The sequence below is a fragment of the Oryx dammah genome, unplaced genomic scaffold (assembly GCF_014754425.2).
Source record: "Oryx dammah isolate SB20612 unplaced genomic scaffold, SCBI_Odam_1.1 HiC_scaffold_11, whole genome shotgun sequence".
Lineage (NCBI taxonomy): Eukaryota > Metazoa > Chordata > Mammalia > Artiodactyla > Bovidae > Oryx > Oryx dammah.
Window position 1 is genome coordinate 38,019,687 of NW_024070195.1, and position 18,422 is coordinate 38,038,108.

General features: G+C 40.0%; 1 protein-coding gene across 2 annotated transcripts in view; it reads right to left on the reverse strand.

The window, feature by feature from the left end:
* The window catches only part of DNAH8 (dynein axonemal heavy chain 8), a 313,398-nt gene that overhangs the window by 107,253 nt on the left and 187,723 nt on the right, over positions 1-18,422 (reverse strand). For both annotated transcript variants that reach the window (XM_040249771.1, XM_040249772.1), the window contains exons 65-70: positions 14,781-14,948; positions 13,470-13,685; positions 9,659-9,796; positions 7,903-8,030; positions 6,965-7,136; positions 5,181-5,336 (exon numbers count right to left, since the gene is read on the reverse strand). In XM_040249771.1, coding sequence (XP_040105705.1) covers positions 5,181-5,336; positions 6,965-7,136; positions 7,903-8,030; positions 9,659-9,796; positions 13,470-13,685; positions 14,781-14,948 — 978 coding nt within the window. The remainder of the gene's footprint in view (positions 1-5,180; positions 5,337-6,964; positions 7,137-7,902; positions 8,031-9,658; positions 9,797-13,469; positions 13,686-14,780; positions 14,949-18,422) is intronic.

An 18,422-nucleotide genomic window follows, 5' to 3' on the forward strand; every position in this document is an offset into this window, starting at 1 on the left:
CAAACTAACTTGCATTTTTATGATACTCACTTATCTTCTCAGGACACCTATAAGATGAATAAGCGATTTTTTAAAAAGCACAGGGATGTCAGAAATGACATACTGAATCAACCTAAGGTTCATCCATGTTTTCTGTCTCTAACAGTGGCATAACATAAGAATATGGTACTTTGCATAAAATCAACCTAAAGACTATACATTTTCAACATATTCTTACATTTTAAAAAATTAGGATTCTGAATGTCTGGTGGGGTTCTCCACTTTTAGATCAATGTTTGTTATTAGTTAAAACACCCCAATTGGGCTAGTTGATCTTTGCATTAGCCAACTGACTTGGAACTCTTTACTTCTCCAGCGATCTCTCCCTCTGCCTAAGTGTGAAGATTCCCAAAGGTTCAGTCCTCAGCTCTCCACCTTCTTATCCTCTATTCTCTAAATTCAATTATTGCCTTTATGCTACTGTGAGTGCTGATCTTAAGATACAAGAGAGGGCTTCCCTGGTGGTCCAGTGGTTAAGACACTGGGCTTCCACAGCAGGGGCAAATTCTATCCAAGGACTAAGAACCAAGAATTTAGAAAGACAATAATGACAACCCCATATGCAAGACAGCAAAAGAGACACAGATGTAAAGAGCAGACTTTTGGACTACGTGGGAGAAGGCGAGGGTGGGATGATATGAAAGAATAGCATTGAAACATGTATATTACCATATGCAAAATAGATGGCCAGTGCAGGTTCAGCGCGTGAAGCAGGGCATCAGAGCTGGTGCTCTGAAACGACCAGATGGATGGGGTGGGGAGGGAGGTGGGAGGGGGTTCAGGATGGTGGGACACATGTACACCTGTGGCTGATTCATGTCGACGTATGGCAAAAACCACCACAATACTGTAAAGTAATTAGCTTCCAATTAAAATAAAATTAAAAAAAAGATCCCTCATGCCACAAGCAGCCAAATAAACAGAAGAAAAAAATAAAAACTAAAAAAAATTAAAAAGGAAGATCCATTGAGACATCAGGTGATTCACTTCAGTTCAGTCACTCAGTCGTGTCCGGCTCTTTGTGACCCCATGAATCGCAGCTCGCCAGGCCTCCCTGTCCATCACCAACTCCTGAAGTTCACTCAGACTCACGTCCATCGAGTCGGTGATGCCATCCAGCCATCTCATCCTCTGTTGTCCCCTTCTCCTCCTGCCCCCAATCCCCCCCAGCATCAGAGTCTTTTCCAATGAGTCAACTCTTCGCATGAGGTGGCTGAAGTACTGGAGTTTCAGCTTTAGCATCATTCCTTCCAAAGAACACCCAGGATCTCCTTCAGAATGGACTGGTTGGATCTCCTTGCCGTCCAAGGGACTCGCAAGGGTCTTCTCCAACATTAGGAGGGTGAAATTTAAAAACAGTATCTCTCACTTGCAATGAAAAAAGGTGTGGAATTGAAAAATAAGTCTATCTTTGTCCTGTTTTAATCAAAACAGAACTAACTAAAAACAGAATATCTTGCACACGATGGAACATTTCCCCTAGATGAATAGCTTTATTTATATACATGATGTGCTGTGCAAGACCTCACTATAAGTTGATAAGGTAAATGAATCCAAACAAAGAGCTTTAACTAGCTTATTTAAATAAGATGAAATAAGGTCCCAAGAAGACTGAATGTAATTGTCCTGCTCTATTCCCCAAGAAGCAAACTCTGTTTTTGTGATGTGTTTCCCAAGTGTGATGGTTAATTTTATCTGTCAACTTGACTGGGCTAATGAATGCCCAGATAGCTGGCAAGCATTATTTCAAGGTGTGTTTGTGAGGTTGTTTCTGGAAGAGATTAGCATTTGAGTCGACAATTTGAATAAAGATTATGGCCCTTGCCCACGTAGGTGGGCATTGTCCAATCCATTAAGGACCTGAACAGAACAGAAAGCTGGAGGGAGTGCCAATTTGTTCTCTGCACAGGTTAGGACATCCATCTTCTCCTGCCCTTGGACATCAGCTCCTAACTCTGAGGACTTCAGACTGGGACTGGAACTGATGCCATAGCTCCCATGGTTCTCAGGCCTTCAGGGTTTGGACTGGAACAACACCACCAGCTTTCCTGGGGCTCCAGCCTTTGGACAGCAGATCAGGGACTTCTCAGCCTCCATAAGCCCATGAGCCACCCCTTCATAATAAATCTCTTTCTGTGTATCTGTACCTGGATATCCTTTCAGTTCTGTTTCTCTGAAAAATCCTGACTAATATACCAATTAAAGAAATAATTTTCAAATTGTTGATTTATTCAATTACCTTTTAACCGCCTTTAATATTTTTGTAAACTTGAAGTAATATCTTGGAGTCATAGTTTCGGGTTGGATTCACTTGATTTTTCCTATGGAGGAATACTGTGTGGCGGCCACATGAGAGTCTGTATCACGCACGCAGATACTCTGGAACTAGGTCTTTACTCAGTGAATTCTTCACAGGGGAATTAAGCACATACATTCTTTATTCAGAAGTCAGAGCTATACGTGCTGGAAATGGCTTTGAAGATGACCTTGGCAAAGCTGCCAAGGTGAAATGCAGCCCTGGACATGCCAAATACGTTTTGTTTTTCATTTATAAAGTGTTTCATTTTTCATTTTGCCTTCCTTCCTGAGCACAGAAGTGACGGTTTTGCTTCATTTTCTTTTCATTTATGTGTGTTTGTGCATGTGCTTATCCACATATTCAGAAAAATACTATGCTGTCTGAGTAAAAAAGATGCAGTTCAATTTACGTACATCCCAGAAGCTGATGGTTTTTAAAATAAGGAAGTGTGTCTGATATATATCTCTTTTACTTCCTCAGGAAGCTTCTTGGGATGAGGCTGCATCAGGAAGGACATGACTGAAGACCATCAATGAATTAAATGGAAAAATAAAGCCACAATCAGAAAAAATAAGACTAAGATGAGCAGGGAAATCAACAGCCAGGGGAGGCAAGAGGAGTGAGGAACGGAGCAAGGAACAAGTTACAGCTGAGCTGGATCCGGGGGCTGAGTTCAGGAGGAGGAAGACTCTGGTACACACCACTCATGCACTTCTGTGTATACAGCTCCTCAGAAGCTACTTTCCATCAACCCCACTTTTCTTAACTCTTCCCCTCCACTTATACTCTCTGGTCTTTGCCAGGATTTTTCTGAGTTTTCTAAGTCAACATAGATTGGAGTCTTAATTAGGTGGGAGAATCTTGGGAGGTGCTCCAGAGCAATAGGCAATGTCCCCGTGCCTGCAAAGTCTTGATCTCAGAAGGAAATCTTTCACTATTTCACTACTAAATGTGGTGTTTCTTGAAGGCTTTTTGTAAATACTGTATATCTGATTAAGGAAGGGCCCTCTTAATCTTGGGCTTCCCTGGGGGCTCAGATGGTAAAGAGTCTGCCTGCAACACAGGAGACCCAGGTTTGGTCCCAGGGTTGGGAAGATCCCCTGGAGAAAGGAATGGCTACCCACTCCAGTATTCTGGCCTGGAGAATTCAATGAACAGAGGAGCCTGGCGGGCTCCTGTCTATGGGGTCACAAAAAGTTGGACACGACTGAGCCACTAACTCTCCTAATCTCAGTTTGCTAGTTTTGATTTTACCAACTTATTTTTTCTGCATTTATCAAGATGACCACATGTTTTTTTCTGTTTTTTTTTTCCTGTAATGATTACACACTAATTCAATAAATGCAGAAAACATATAGATGGCATAAAACCATAAATCTAACAAGAAGTTTATGGAGTTGTTGTTGTTGTTCAGCTGCCCAGTCATATCCGACTCTTTGTGACCCCATGGACTGCAGCACGCCAGGCCTCCCTGTCCCTCACCATCTCTGGGAGTTTGCCCAAGTTCATACTATAAGTGAAAGTCATGTCCAACTCTTTGCAACCCCATGGACTGTAGTCCAGGGAATTCTCCAAGTCCGAATACTGCAGGGAGAAGTTGTTCCCTTCTCCAGGGGATCTTTTCAACCCAGGGATCGAACCCAGGTCTTCTGCATTGAAGGTGGATTCTTTACCAGCTGAGCCACCAGGGAAACCCAAGAATACTGGAGCAGGTAGCTTGTCCTTTTCTCCAGAGGATCTTTCCAACCCAGGAATCAAACTGGGATCTCCTGCATTGCAGGTGAATCTTTACCAGTTGAGCTACCAGGGAAGCCGAGTTTCTAATATAGTAGAGATAAAAGACAAATGTGCAAAGAACAGTAATTTAAGGCATACTTCTAGTCCACAGCAGAAATACAAGGTGTGTGAGGAATCAGGACAGGCTGTATGAAGCTGTAGATTTAGGCAAGTCTGGTGAAAGGTAGTATTGGATGTGGACTCTGAATAATGCTCAAGACTTTCATCTTGGATGTAAGTAAAGTGGGCAATTGGGTGGAGGAGGCATTCTGGTTAGTATAATAGACACAACTACAAGCAAAACTTTGGGTCCATAAGGCTTGGAACTCAGAACAACGTCGAGGAAACAGTGAATAATCCATATTGTAACACTGAATTGAAATGTCAATGTCACAGGATCCTCAAAGGAACCAGGAATGTTGAAATCCTGCCCGTATCTACCTCTGCCTTAAGAGTAACACCTTGGTAGACTCTAACTGCAATGCTGAACTCCAGAGTATGAGCAAGTACCTGAGTTAGGCTGGAGCAAGAGGCTTTAAACTGAGGAATCACAAGTCCCGTGCTTGTTATTTTCCTGTAAGCACAATCTCAGGGCCCAGAATAAAAGCCTCATCCAACATGAGCAAAAGTGATACAGCCAGGGAAATGGACAGAGAGAAGGAAAGTGAAATCAAGAGAGATCACAAAAGAGAGAAAATAATCAGGATCAGGACTTCCCTGGTGGTCCAGTGGCCAAGACTCCCTGCTCCCAATGCAGGAGGTCTGGGTTCGATTCCTGTTCAGGGAACTAGATCTCACATGATACAACCAAGAGTTCACATACTGCAACTAAAAAAGATCTCTTATGTCACAACTAATAATCAGGGCAGTTAAATAAATAAGTGAATATGTTTAAAAAGCAAATGATCAGAGCCTTTGCCCCAAATCACTGTCACAAAACTCAAAGGTGTGAATTAGCAAACAACTATCATAGAGATGACAATTTAATGACTGACAGGTACAACTGAAATTGTGGGAAAACTTCATGATTTCAAGATTACTTTCCCACCCACCAAATGGTACACACCTGCAAGTCGTTTTCCTTTTCCTTTGATTTAATCCACGTTTTGCCTTGAGTTTGTGGGTCTATGAGGAGTGGGTATCTGGTGGCTTTTGTCACAATGATGCCATTCTGAATTGAGAGGTCATCTCCTGGTAAGCCCTGCAGCCCCCACTCACCAATCTGCATAACAGGAAATGGATGTGGCCACGCAAAGGAAGACAAGAAAGCTTTTCTTAGAAATTAACAATGCCACAAATAATTTAAAATTTAGACTTTTTTTTTTTTAGATTAGGACTATGCAACATTCACGTAAAAACACTCAAAGTTACAAATGTGAACCAAATAACACTAAGTTAAACAAATTTATCATCTAATAAATCCTTTCCCTAGTAACCCGAGACTGGGTGGGATCTAGATGGGCTGGAGTTAGCAGAGACAATGAATATTCTGAGAAGTCAGAGTAGGCAAGCCCTAAGGGTTCAGCCTCTGAAATTTCCCCTTCCTGCCCTCTGGTTCTGCTCACATGGTGGAACGGGCATTGCACAGCTGGAGGCAGAGAAATTAGGGGACAAGAAATATTACATTGGCAGGAACTCATCAATGACAGTTTTCTAAATATTCCTTTCAAAATCAAGAAGGCGCCGTGCTCAGTCACTCCGTCATGTCCAACTCTTTGTGACCCCATGAACTGTAGCCTGGCAGGCTCCTCTGTCCATGGGATTTTCCATGAAAAAATACTGGAGTTGTTTGTCACTTCCTACTCCAGGGGATATTCCTGACCCAGGGACAGGACCTGCAATTTCTGCATGGCAGGTGGACTCTTTACCACTGTGCCACCTGGGAAGCCTGACTCCACATGGTCAATGAAATCACCCAAGATGCAGAGAAGCCTCCACTTCGTTAAATTATCTTAGCTCCTCTGAAGGCCATAATCAGTGTGTTTCCAATACATTATCTAGTACCTGTGGGGACCAGCTGAACACTGTTTGAATTGGAAAAGATAATTTTTTGACTTTTAAATAGAGATAACTTGAAATTAATAGCTTGGCTTCCCTAGGAAAACTGCAACTGGGGAACATATTTACAAACCAAAAATCAGCTTGTGAATACAAATTGCCTGGAAAGCATTGAATACCCCAAGAGGTCTGTAAGATATACTGAAAATTAACAATGGCATCAAATTCCTAGCAAGAAAGGTTAGTCTAGCAGTGCACACTATCACTCAGCAATGTCGGAATGTGCTATTGTATTACACTGTTAGACATTATAAAAAGATGGTTAATAATCAAAAGAAAGTTAATAATACCAATACTTACAGTGTAGCTAATGCCTACATCTTCCTAGAATGTTTGTAAGAGAATGAGATTCAATAAGAGTGGTGTGAATAATGGAGGATTATAAGAAGAGCTCAATATTAGAAAGCCTGTAGCTCAAAAATTGTCTTTTCACTCAAAGCAGTGCAGTTGAAGACGTGGGTTTGATACCTGGGTTGGGAAGATCCCCTGGAGAAGGAAAGGGCAACCCCCTCCAGTATTCTTGACTGGAGAATCCCATGGACAGAGGAACCTGATGGGCCGCAGTCCATGGGGTCACAAAGAGTTGGACCTGACTGAGAGACCAACTTGAAAGCAAGATTTCTTAAAATGCAAAAGAACTTTTTGTACCACAAAGAAAAAAAAATTTTGTCATGCTTCATCATTTTGAAAATGATCTTTCCAATTAAATGCAAAAAGAATAAGTCAGGCATACCTTGATTTCTTGTGAATAAAATGAAATTCAACTAATGATATGAGGAAAGTAACACTTACTGTTGGAGGATCCACCAACATTGAAATAAGATTCAGGTTTTCAGTGAAAGGAATCTTCCGTGCTTTCAACTCCATCTCCCATTGCTCTTTCAGCAAATAGTTCCTAAATATCTGATTGAAAGGACCAAGGTAGGACAGGAATCCAGTGCACAGCAGAATATCCCCTACAAGCCTGTTAAGAAACAATAAAGTGGATCACCAACACATGTTAAGCTCTCCCAGTAAGGAATCTGAAAGGCCATCAGGCAGTTTTGTTACTAGGTGAAGTTCTTCTCTGCTCCCTGCTTAACACTTGGCAACAAGACATGGAGAGGGTAAAGGAGCCAGCCTAAAGGCTCCAAATGGAGTAGGAGTGGCCGCATTTCGGGTAAGTCCAGGAGCAAGAAAGAGGCTCCTTCTTGAAGCCTGGAGAGCCTGAAGCTTGACTTGCAGATGAGGAAGAAACAAGTCCTAGTCTTGTTCATATTTAGTCTTGATTAAACCACTACTTCTTTGTCTTCCTCTTTCTTTTTTCTTTTGCCATTCTCCTACTCCCCTCTCATTCCCTCTCTTCCAGTTTTCAGAAGACACCAGCCCAAGATGCCCTTCCATCTAGAACAAGTTGTCAGTCTACACTTTCAAAATCCTTGAGGTGAAAGGTGTAGAACTGGAACCAGTATCTAGATTGTTCTGGCAAATCCAGATGATATCAGAAGCACCCCCACACAAATAGTGAGTTAAAAAATGTTTCACCAAGTTTTCTTCTCTCCGTTTTAGAGTGTGGGTCACTCAAGCTCTAAGCACTTTCTTAGATGGTGGGATCCTGGCATGTGGACATGGAAACAGAGGAAAAAAGCACTTCAAGGAATCTGACTTTATGCTCCCCCATGTCACAAGAGGTGGCCTTTAGGGTGATGACTAAGAAGGAGAGCAATTATAACAAAGACTAAAGTTGATACCTATTAATCTGAGCTTTGAACTCTTTGCTTTGCTGAGTCCATCGGACTTTTTCTCCACTCAGTCCATCAATGAGGGTGGAAGCTGCCTGCATCTTTTTCCGGCACATGTCAGCATCATTAAGCAAATCCTACATTCATAAAAGGAGAATGTCTCAGAGAACTTTTTAAACTGCTTAATCAAACATCCATTATATTGACATGTAAAAATACCTGGAGGAATTTCTTAATGTGCAAAATAAATATAATCTAAAAATACACTGTCAGTAAAATTTTACATATTAAATTTTTATAATTCATTCATAATACAGTTATTTCACCTTACAAAATTTCAAAAGGAGCCATTTTGAAAGGGAGAATCCAAATTTCATAGCTTAAATAGGATTTCTATTAAATATTTTCAAAACAATAAATATACCTTTTAAAGTCTTGGATTTAATAATGACTGAGTTCTTTGCAGTTTTAAAGGATTTTTTTTCTACAGAAAAAAATATACACAACAGTAGTCACAACAGTAGTATGCTGTAGCCAGCTTGTATCAGCTCAAAGGAGTCAACTGTTAACATTTTTCAGAAAATTTGTGAGCTGGCGTTAAACACAGCCACTATTAAAAACTAAATTATATAAGCTTACAATTAAGCCCATTATATTAAAGGTAATGAATAATCAAAATTCATCAATTCCTAATTGTTGACTATATTTTTGTATTGTCTAAACTCCTGGGTTAAGTTCATCACATGTGCATGGTGGCGATAGTATGCATGCTCATCTTCTCTCCCAACTGCCTCACTGATAGCTTAGAACTGACAGTGGAGGAGGTACCTAGACCACAGAAATAAGCAAACACTGCAAGTCAAGGCTTTCTTCTCCCCTTGGCCCCCGCCCCCACAAGCTGATCCTTTCCTGCAGGTGCTGTTGGAGAGGATGGGGTGACATCCTCAATGCACCCACTTTTGATGCCTGAGTGGGTGAGGGCTCTGAGCGCTGACTGGGCCCCTGGTCCAGGAGTCTTGGTCCTATCTCTTCCTGTGGCCTGGAGTTTGATGTGGAGGGCAATGATGCCCAGCTCCTTGCATCTCTGGGCTACATCCTGGGCAGCCAACATGGCAGCACATGGAGAGGACTCATCTCGGTCAGCCTTCACCTTCATCCCATCAGTTACATGGCAGATGGTTTCCTTGCCAGAAAGATCAGTGTTGTGGCTCAGTGTTGTTGAGGGATGCAAAGATGTGGCACACACCAAATACACTTTCTCCTTCAGCCACCCAAGGGCCAAAGCTGATGACCTGTCCTTCCTTCTTTTCTTTCCCTTGGCAAGGTGCCATTTCTGTTCATCTTCTCCGGACTCCGCCACCAGAAAGAGAGCCAAGCTGATTGTTGAACGTTTACCAGATCACCACTGCTACAGCCTATACCATGAGGTCATATTAGGATCCCCACTTGAGAGTAAAGTCAGTAAGTTAGTCATTTCCACTGCACAATTCATAGTTAGTGTCTGATATAAATCTCAAACCCACCAATCCGGTGTTCTGACTCCAAAGTCAGTACTCCTGTGTATCACATCACAGCAAACAATTATTAAAAACAGAAAAAAGAATGTAGAGTGTTGAAGGTCCAAAAAAAGTAGATGTGGCCAGTGAGAAAGGGCACTCAGGTCAGTATTTTTTCGTTGTAAACATCTGCCTGATCCCTAAATACAACATATATTGGGTAGCATCTCAGTATGTCATATTAGTAATTTCTGCACATTTAATCTCACCATTTTCTCATTCATTGCTGCATCAAATTTGGCTTGCACTTTATCCAGCTCAGCTTGTTTCTCATCCAGCAGTGCCTGGGCCTTGCCCAGTTCAGCGTTGGCAACTGCTAAGCGGCCCTCCTGCTTGGCCAGGTTAGCCTTAAAAGGAAGAAGAGGTGATTGGTGTAGAGGTGTATTAGTGCTAGGAAACTTTCATGCTTGTAATTGGTAGATAATAACACAAGTTACTACATAATTTTTGGCTTATTTGGAAGTTGTTTATTTCATTGTCTTCAGCTGGGGAAGCAGAGAAATGTCATTGAAGTTCCTTTTTTTCCTTTTAATTATTAATGTTCAATATGGAAAACACAGAAATGTATGGGAAGGAGAAAAATAATCACTTGTGATTTTACACAGAAAAGAGTCTATGAGTATTGTGTTAACAAATGGATAACTACCATTTTGGCATTTTTTTCACTTAGAGTAGTATAATCATTTTCTTACTTCGTTAAACACTTTCTTTATGAACATTAGTTACATGGCTGTGTGATATCCCACAATTTGGATAGATAGTAATTTCCTTAACTTATATACATTTCTTCCCCCCATTTTAAACTGTTATAAATACTATTAAGTATGGAAACATTTAGTATTGTTTTGGGGGTAAGAATTTTTGAACTGAAATGGCTGTAATGAAAACCAGTAGCTTTTCATCTTTCTCTCAGTCCTACAGCATGATAATTACTTGTTTCTTATAAATTTCAAGTAATTAATTAGTAAAGCAATATAGCTCTAGAGCTTTCTGGGGTAGAAGTTCCTTGATAACTTTCTCATTTTCTTTCTCAATATTTGTGGTTTTGAAATTAGCTTTTTTTGGGGAAATTTTCATTTCACTTAGATTTTCTAATGTATTTACAAATAACTTTAAATTTTGCCTCAATTATTTAAATCTACAATTTGTAATTATATGGATTTACATATTATAGGCATTTATTTTTGTGTATTTTCTTGTTGATTAGTTTTTGTATTTATGTATTTACTTATTTGGTAGCATTGGGTCTTAGTTGCCGTGCAGCAAGTGAGATCTTAGTTGCCTGACGAGGGGTGGAATCCACATCCCCTGCACTGGAAGGCAGATTCTTAACTACTGGACCGCCAGAGAAGTCCCTGATTAGTTTTTCATACATATCATATATATAGCTGTTGTTCAGTCGCTAACTCATGTCTGACTCTTTGCGACCCCGAGGACTGCAGCATGCCAGGTTTCCCTACCCTTCACTATCTCCCGGAGCTTGCTCAAACTCATGTCCATTGAGTCAGTAATGCCATCCAACCATTTCCTCTTCTGTCATCCCCTTCTCCTCCAGCCCTGAATCTTTCCCAGCATCAGGATCTTTTCCAATGAGTTAGCTCTTATATGTATGTGTATATTGCAAAGCACCAATTCTTTAATTTTGCTACTTTTTTCGGATTTTTAACATTATTTTTATTAACTCTTTCTACTTTTACTAACCTCTGTATGTGTGTGTGTATATGTGTTTGTGCACACACACATAAACACACACACACACACACATATATATGGCCACCTCACAAAGTTTGACAGAAAGCAACAAAAATCTGTAAAGCAATTATCCTTCAATAAAAAATAAATAAATTTTAAAAGCTTTCATAACTAGATTTTTGTCATCATTTTCTAAACAGAATTGACTGGCTTATTTTTTTTTAAGTGTTCTAATTTTATTGCTTATAGTCAGAGAATGATGTTTCAGCAATTTTTGCTTTTGGGGATTGAATCAAAGTTTTCTTTTGGGACTGAATATCATCAATTTTTGTAAATGTTTCTTGGACACTAGAAATAATTTCATATACTTTGTTCATAGTGAAGAAAGTCCAATGTAGCTATTCAAGCTTAAAAATAACATAAAATCTCTATATAATTACTAATTTATGCCTACTTAGGACTAGCTAGATAAAAGTGCAAAACAAAACTGTAGAGCTCCTTGTTTACAAATTAGTAAGGACTTTAAGAGGGTAATAGCAGAGCATTAAGCCAAGTGTGGTCCCTTCTAAAGTTGGCCTTCTGCCTACCAGACCTGTCACGGATTGATAGTATATCCCATAATCTCAAATTATAGGAATTAAAAAAAAAACTCCACATAAAATATTAATGGATTTTGGCTTATGTAATTTGATGTTATTTTTATTTCATAAAGCATTATTACAATTAATTCTCACTGTGAATCATAATTTTTACCCATAAAAATAACTGCTCTTATAAGTGCTTTTTTTTCTTGAATTCTACATTTACAGTAATATTTAGTGTATTTGCTATATGTGCTTATCATTTCTCTTTGTTAAAACTTTCCTATTTTTTTTTTTTGTCTATTTTTCTTCAAGTTGCCTCTGTGCACAATTTAAAGAGTCAGCCATTTGTATAAGGCTTATTATGAAAACAGTAACCCCCTGCCCACTTGCTCACCACTTTCAATTCCACAGAACAACCACTTCCAACTCTTCTAGCTTTATGGGATGAGCTGGGGGCAGGGAGAGGGGGATATTACGTGTCTGGGTGGTATATTTTGTTAATCTTTTGAACTCCTAAAAATGTATTTTTGTTCTTTCAGACATAAAGGACAATCTGGCCCAGTATAGATGGTATGTCTGCGAGAGAGAATGAGATAGAATGTGTTTATCCCTTAATACTTAAATTGCATCCCTAAGAATATCTTTTGGGGACTTCCCTGGTAGCCTAGTAGTTAAGACTTTGACTTCCAATGCAGGGGGTGTGAGCTTGATCCCAGGTCAGGGAGCAAGGATTCCACATGCCCTGGGGCTGAAAAACCAAGACACAAAACAGAAGCAATTCTGTAACAAATTCAATAAAGACTATAAGAATGGTCCACATAAAAAAAAAAAAAAAGAATGTCTTTTTGTTCCCTCATACATTGAGGATAAGGAAATGGCAACCCAGTCCAGTACTCTTGCCTGGAGAATTCCATGGACAGAGGAGCCTGATGGGCTACAGTACACGGGGTCACAAAGAGTCGGACACGACTGAGCGACTATCACTCACTTGCTCATACTGAGGGCAGTTTGGTCAGTCACTGAAGTCTTAGAGGCCAGTAATTTCCTCTGCATATGTTTTTCTGTTACTTTCTAGTATTTAGGGTTGTGGCATGACTGTGACGTCCTGATTTCTCTTCTTTTATAAGCCATCTTTTACATTTTGTTTCTTAGGTGCCTATAAGCTTCTCTTCCTGTCTTTGAAATTTAAAACATTTCTAGGTGTTGATCTTAATTTTCATAAATTTTGTTTGGAATATAGTAATCAAATTCAATCTCCAAACCTAATCACCAAACTTAAAGATATAGCCAATTTTCTTTCATGATAGCTCAGTCATGTCTGACTCTTTGCAACCCCATGGACTGTAGTCCATGGAATTCTCTAGGCCAGAATACTGGAGTGGGTAGCTTTTCCCTTCTCAGCAGATCTTCCCAACCCAGGAATCGAACTGGGGTCTCCTGAATTGCAGGTGGATTCTTTACCAGCTGAGCTACCAGGGAAGCCCCAATTACTATTCCCAATAAACTCATGCCTTGTGTAAGTCAACAAGTTGGTTTTGGTTTATTGTCTGTGATGCCAAGAAGCATGCAACAGTTATAAAAAGAATGAGAAACAGTGACAGGGCATACAGAGAAAAAGAAAAATCTGGTAATGGAGAAACCTACCTTTATTCATCTAAATTATGCTTTGCTTTTTAACAGCAGTGATACTGATGACTGATTTTACTAAACACTGATTTACTGGGAGAAGGAGGGAAATTTTTACCTTCAGAGGCAACACTTCTCTGTTGACACCATAAAATGTTGCCATAGCAAGTGTCCAAGACAGCAGACCAGCCACATTCCCACAGACTTTTTTGGCACTTTCAAAAGTGTAATCATCCATGTTAAAATATGGCTGTAGTAACTCAACAGTCTCTTCATTTATTGTGTCCTTGGGGAACTGCTGAAGACTCCACAGGAATCCTGTTGCACTCATCAACTGAAAAATAGTATTACAGCCTGTAAGTTCTAGAAGAAAATACGTACTTTCTTTCTGAGTTAGTACATACTTCTAAATTGAATTTTTTTCAAAGAAGTAATAATTGATTTGCTCTAAACATACAAATCAAGACTATGGCAGTAGTCAACCTAAAGCTGTAAATTGCAAGCTGTCTTCCTGTTTCCATGGAGAAGAGCAAAGAAGAAAAACAATGTAAGTTTCCCATCTAGTGAGTGCATCTAAATGCCACCCACCACACAAGCCCCTTTATATAGACTGAGTTGGGTTGACATCAAGATTGTGCCAACACTTCCTTCACTGAGTAATATGCATTTAAGTGCATATTATGTTTTTTTTTTAATTGGACTATAGTTGCTTTACAATGTTGTGTTAGTTTCTGCTGTAAGCAAAGTGAATCAGCCACACATACACATATACCCCCCCACCTCTTCCTTGGATTTCTTCCCATTTAGGTTATCACAGATCACTGAATAGAGTTCCCTGTGCCACACAGTAGGTTCTCACTAGTTATCTATTTTATACATATATTATTTTTGTGTGTGTGGGGGGGGACAATAATATTCTGTGGTCCAGATGTACCATTGTTTATTTAACTACTCACATACTGAAAGGCATCTTGGCTGCATCCACATTTTGGAAATTATGAATAAAGCTGCTATAAAAACCCCTGTGAGCAGGCTTTCGTGTGGATATAAGTTTTCAGCTCATTTGGGTAAATACTGAGAAGCATGATTGCTGAATTGAATGATAAGAGTATATTTACTTTTGTACCACGGCTTCTTTTTCAACATCTTTATTTAGGTATAATTTATAATAAAATTTCCCCATTAAAAAAAAAGACTGTGCCAATACTAGGGATGGGTTCCGGACAGATTTTTATAAAAAGAGGGCATTCAGCTTTAAAATCTTACATTTTAAAGAGGCATTACATTTTGAGAGATGCAATTTAAGATAAATTCTTCAGTATACAATGATCAATTATTTGTCTGCCATTGTGTCTGGTCTATATTGAGTGTCCTGGGATGCAGATGCCTGGTTCACCTCAAAGGACTTATAGAGATAGATTTTACTTACTTTTAATGACTCGCCCCATGATGGCTTGCAGCAAGGTTTTTCTGGATCCATAGTGACAGGGTCAATTTTCTTTTGAAACAGTAACAGAACACAGTCCATGATTCTCATAATAAGATGAGGGGGCTTTGCAAGTTTCCTGACTGTGGCAATATCATTTGGCTTGATAGTCTGTATTTGGGGTTAGGGATCAGAATATTTTTTGTTGAGTAGTATTCCTAGTCATATGGAACTCTCATACTTTTAAAAAATTAAAATGGAAAAAATTTTTAAATATTTTCTTCCCAATTCCTGACATTTACATCAAGGGTCTGCATTCCAAGATTCTTACATAATGGATCTTTCATGGTAAAGTTAGGATTTCTGTTTCTTTGTTTGCATTTCCCCAAAAAGTTCTCAATGAATTGGTTTAAAATATCACTACCATTCATTGGCCATCACCCCCCTGTCCATGGAAGGGAGAGAATTCGAAGGAGACAAGAAAAGTTATTGCACCATATGACTCATAAAAATATTTTCGAAAGTTTCTATCTGTGAGCTGAGTTAGAAATAGGACATCTCCCGACATTCAAGTCAAGAAGGACTGGGACATCATATGATCCATAAAAACTCCTAAGACTTATTTGGCTCAGTGATCACTCTCTCATGTGTTATCATAGGACCCACAAAAGAAGTGAGGATGGAAAGTGTGTCCAGGTCATTGTCACGATTTTATTAAATGATGATCCTAAATCTATTAATGCATTTAACAATCACAGGCATTCTCCCATATAAAATAAGAGCAAAGCCAAAATAGCCCTGTCCTCAGAATCTTTCAAAGAGAGAGAAACACAATTACCCTAAACTATGATTATCTGCCATGACAGAAGTCTAGGAGTGACAGGAAAACAAAGGGGGTTCAGGACTTCCTGGAAGGGGTTAAATCTGAGCTTGGTCTTGCAGATTGACTTACTAGTTAGTGAAAGTTAGGAAAAGTAAGTGTTCTTGGCAGAGAGAGAGAGACCCATTTAAAAGTAACAGACCATAATTATTGCAGAAGCATTTAGGTGTTTCCATATGGCTGGATCATGTTGTCTGTAGGGACAAAATAAGATAAAATTGAAGGGGCAGACAGGAGCCAGGTATCACAGCAGTAGCACGAATATTTATTGAGTTCCTTCCATGTACCCAGTGAACTATTCATTAATGTGTACACTGCCTTTTCAAAGATCAAGGAAGAAGCAGAATCTTGACAGAGACCAAGAGAGTTAAGTAGATTTTACTTGAGACTATCTATCATGTGGTTATGAGAAGCAAATGGAGATCTGCTTGCCTCTGAAGCTGTCCCTTCTTGCTTCACAGTCCTGGATACCTATCTTGGGACTTTAAATTAGAGAAATGGGAACCATAAGAGGATTTTTTAAAAATGTTAAAGAGTGCACAACATAACCTAGTCAGGATGCTGAAGGAACTGAGAAGGCTGTCTGTTTAATCTGAATCCCTTAGGCTAAAGTTTAAGCCAATAACCACTAGCATTATTCCTCAGTTCTCATGGAAAGATGCTTTGTGGAATGAAAGTAAGTTATGGGAAGTTCAGTTCAGTTCAGTTCAATTCACTTCAGTCACTCAGTCGTGTCCGACTCTTTGCGATCCCATGAATCACAGCACGCCAGGCCTCCCTGTCCATCACCAACTCCCGGAATACACTCAAACTCATGTCCATCGAGTCCGTGATGCCATCCAGCCATCTCATCCTCTGTCGTCCCCTTTACTCCTGCCCCTAGTCCCTCCCAGCATCAGAGTCTTTTCCAATGAGTCAACTCTTCCCATGAGGTGGTCAAAGTATTGGAGTTTCAGCTTTAGCATCATTCCTTCCAAAGAAATCCCAGGGATGATCTCCTTTAGAATGGACTGGTTGGATCTCCTTGCAGTCCAAGGGACTCTCAAGAGTCTTCTCCAGCACCACAGTTCAAAGCATCAATTCTTCTGTGCACAGCTTTCTTCACAGTCCAACTCTCACAACCATACATGACCACTGGAAAAACCATAGCCTTGACTAGATGGACCTTAGTCGGCAAAGTAATGTCTCTGCTTTTGAATATGCCATCTAGGTTGGCCATAACTTTTCTTCCAAGGAATAAGCATCTTTTAATTTCATGGCTGCAGTCACCATCTGTAGTGATTTTGGAGCCCCCCAAAATAAAGCCTGACACTGTTTCCACTGTTTCCCCATCTATTTCCCATGAAGTGATGGGACCGGATGCCATGATCTTCGTTTTCTGAATGTTGAGCTTTAAGCCAACTTTTTCACTCTCCTCTTTCACTCTCATCAAGAGGCTTTTTAGTTCCTCTTCACTTTCTGCCATAAGGGTGGTGTCATCTGCATATCTGAGATTATTTATATTTCTCCTGGCAATCTTGATTCCAGCTGGTGCTTCTTCCAGCCCAGCGTTTCTCATGATGTACTCTGCAATAAGTTAAATAAGCAGGGTGACAATATACAGCCTTGACGTACTTCTTTTCCTATTTGAAACCAGTCTGTTGTTCCACGTCCAGTTCTAACTGTTGCTTCCTGACCTGCATATAGGTTTCTCAAGAGGCAGGTCAGGTGGTCTGGTATTCCCCTCTCTTTCAGAATTTTCCACAGTGTATTGTGATCCACACAGTCAAAGGCTTTGGCATAGTCAATAAAGCAGAAATAGATGTTTTTCTGGAACTCTCTTGCTTTTTCCATGATCCAGCAGATGTTGGCAATTTGATCTCTGGTTCCTCTGCCTTTTCTAAAACCAGCTTGTACATCTGGAAGTTCACGGTTCATGTACTGCTGAAGCCTGGCTTGGAGAATTTTGAGCATTACTTTACTAGCGTGTGAGATGAGTGCAATTGTGTGGTAGTTTGAGCATTCTTTGGCATTGCTTTTCTTTGGGATTGGCATGAAAACTGACCTTTTCCAGTCCTGTGGCCACTGCTGAGTTTTCCAAATGTGCTGGCATCTTGAGTGCAGCACTTTCACAGCATCATCTTTCAGGATTTGAAATAGCTCAACTGGAATTCCATCACCTCTACTAGCTTTGTTCGTAGTGATGCTTTCTAAGGCCCACTTGACTTCACATTCCAGAATGTCTGGCTCTAGGTCAGTGATCATACCATCGTGATTATCTTGGTAGTGAAGATCTTTTTTGTACAGTTCTGTGTATTCTTGCCACCTCTTCTTAATATCTTCTGCTTCTGTTAGGTCCATACCATTTCTGTCCTTTATCGAGCCCATCTTTGCATGAAATGTTCCCTTGGTTTCTCTAATTTTCTTGAAGAAATCTCTAGTCTTTTCCATTCTGTTGTTTTCCTCTATTTCTTTGCATTGACAGCTGAGGAAGGCTTTCTTATCTCTTCTTGCTATTCTTTGGAACTCTGCATTCAGATGCTTATATCTTTCCTTTTCTCCTTTGCTTTTCACAGCTATTTGTAAGCCATGCCCTGTGGTGCCATCCAAGACAGGCGGGTCATGGTGGAGAGGTGTGACAGAATGTGGTCCACTGGAGAAGGAAATGGCAAACCACTTCAGTATTCTTGCCTTGAGAACCCCATTGCTAGAGTCCAGCACTGGCGGAACCAGGGTAATTCAAAGGGTGGACGGAGTCGGCGAGGAGAGATTTATTTAATTAGAAA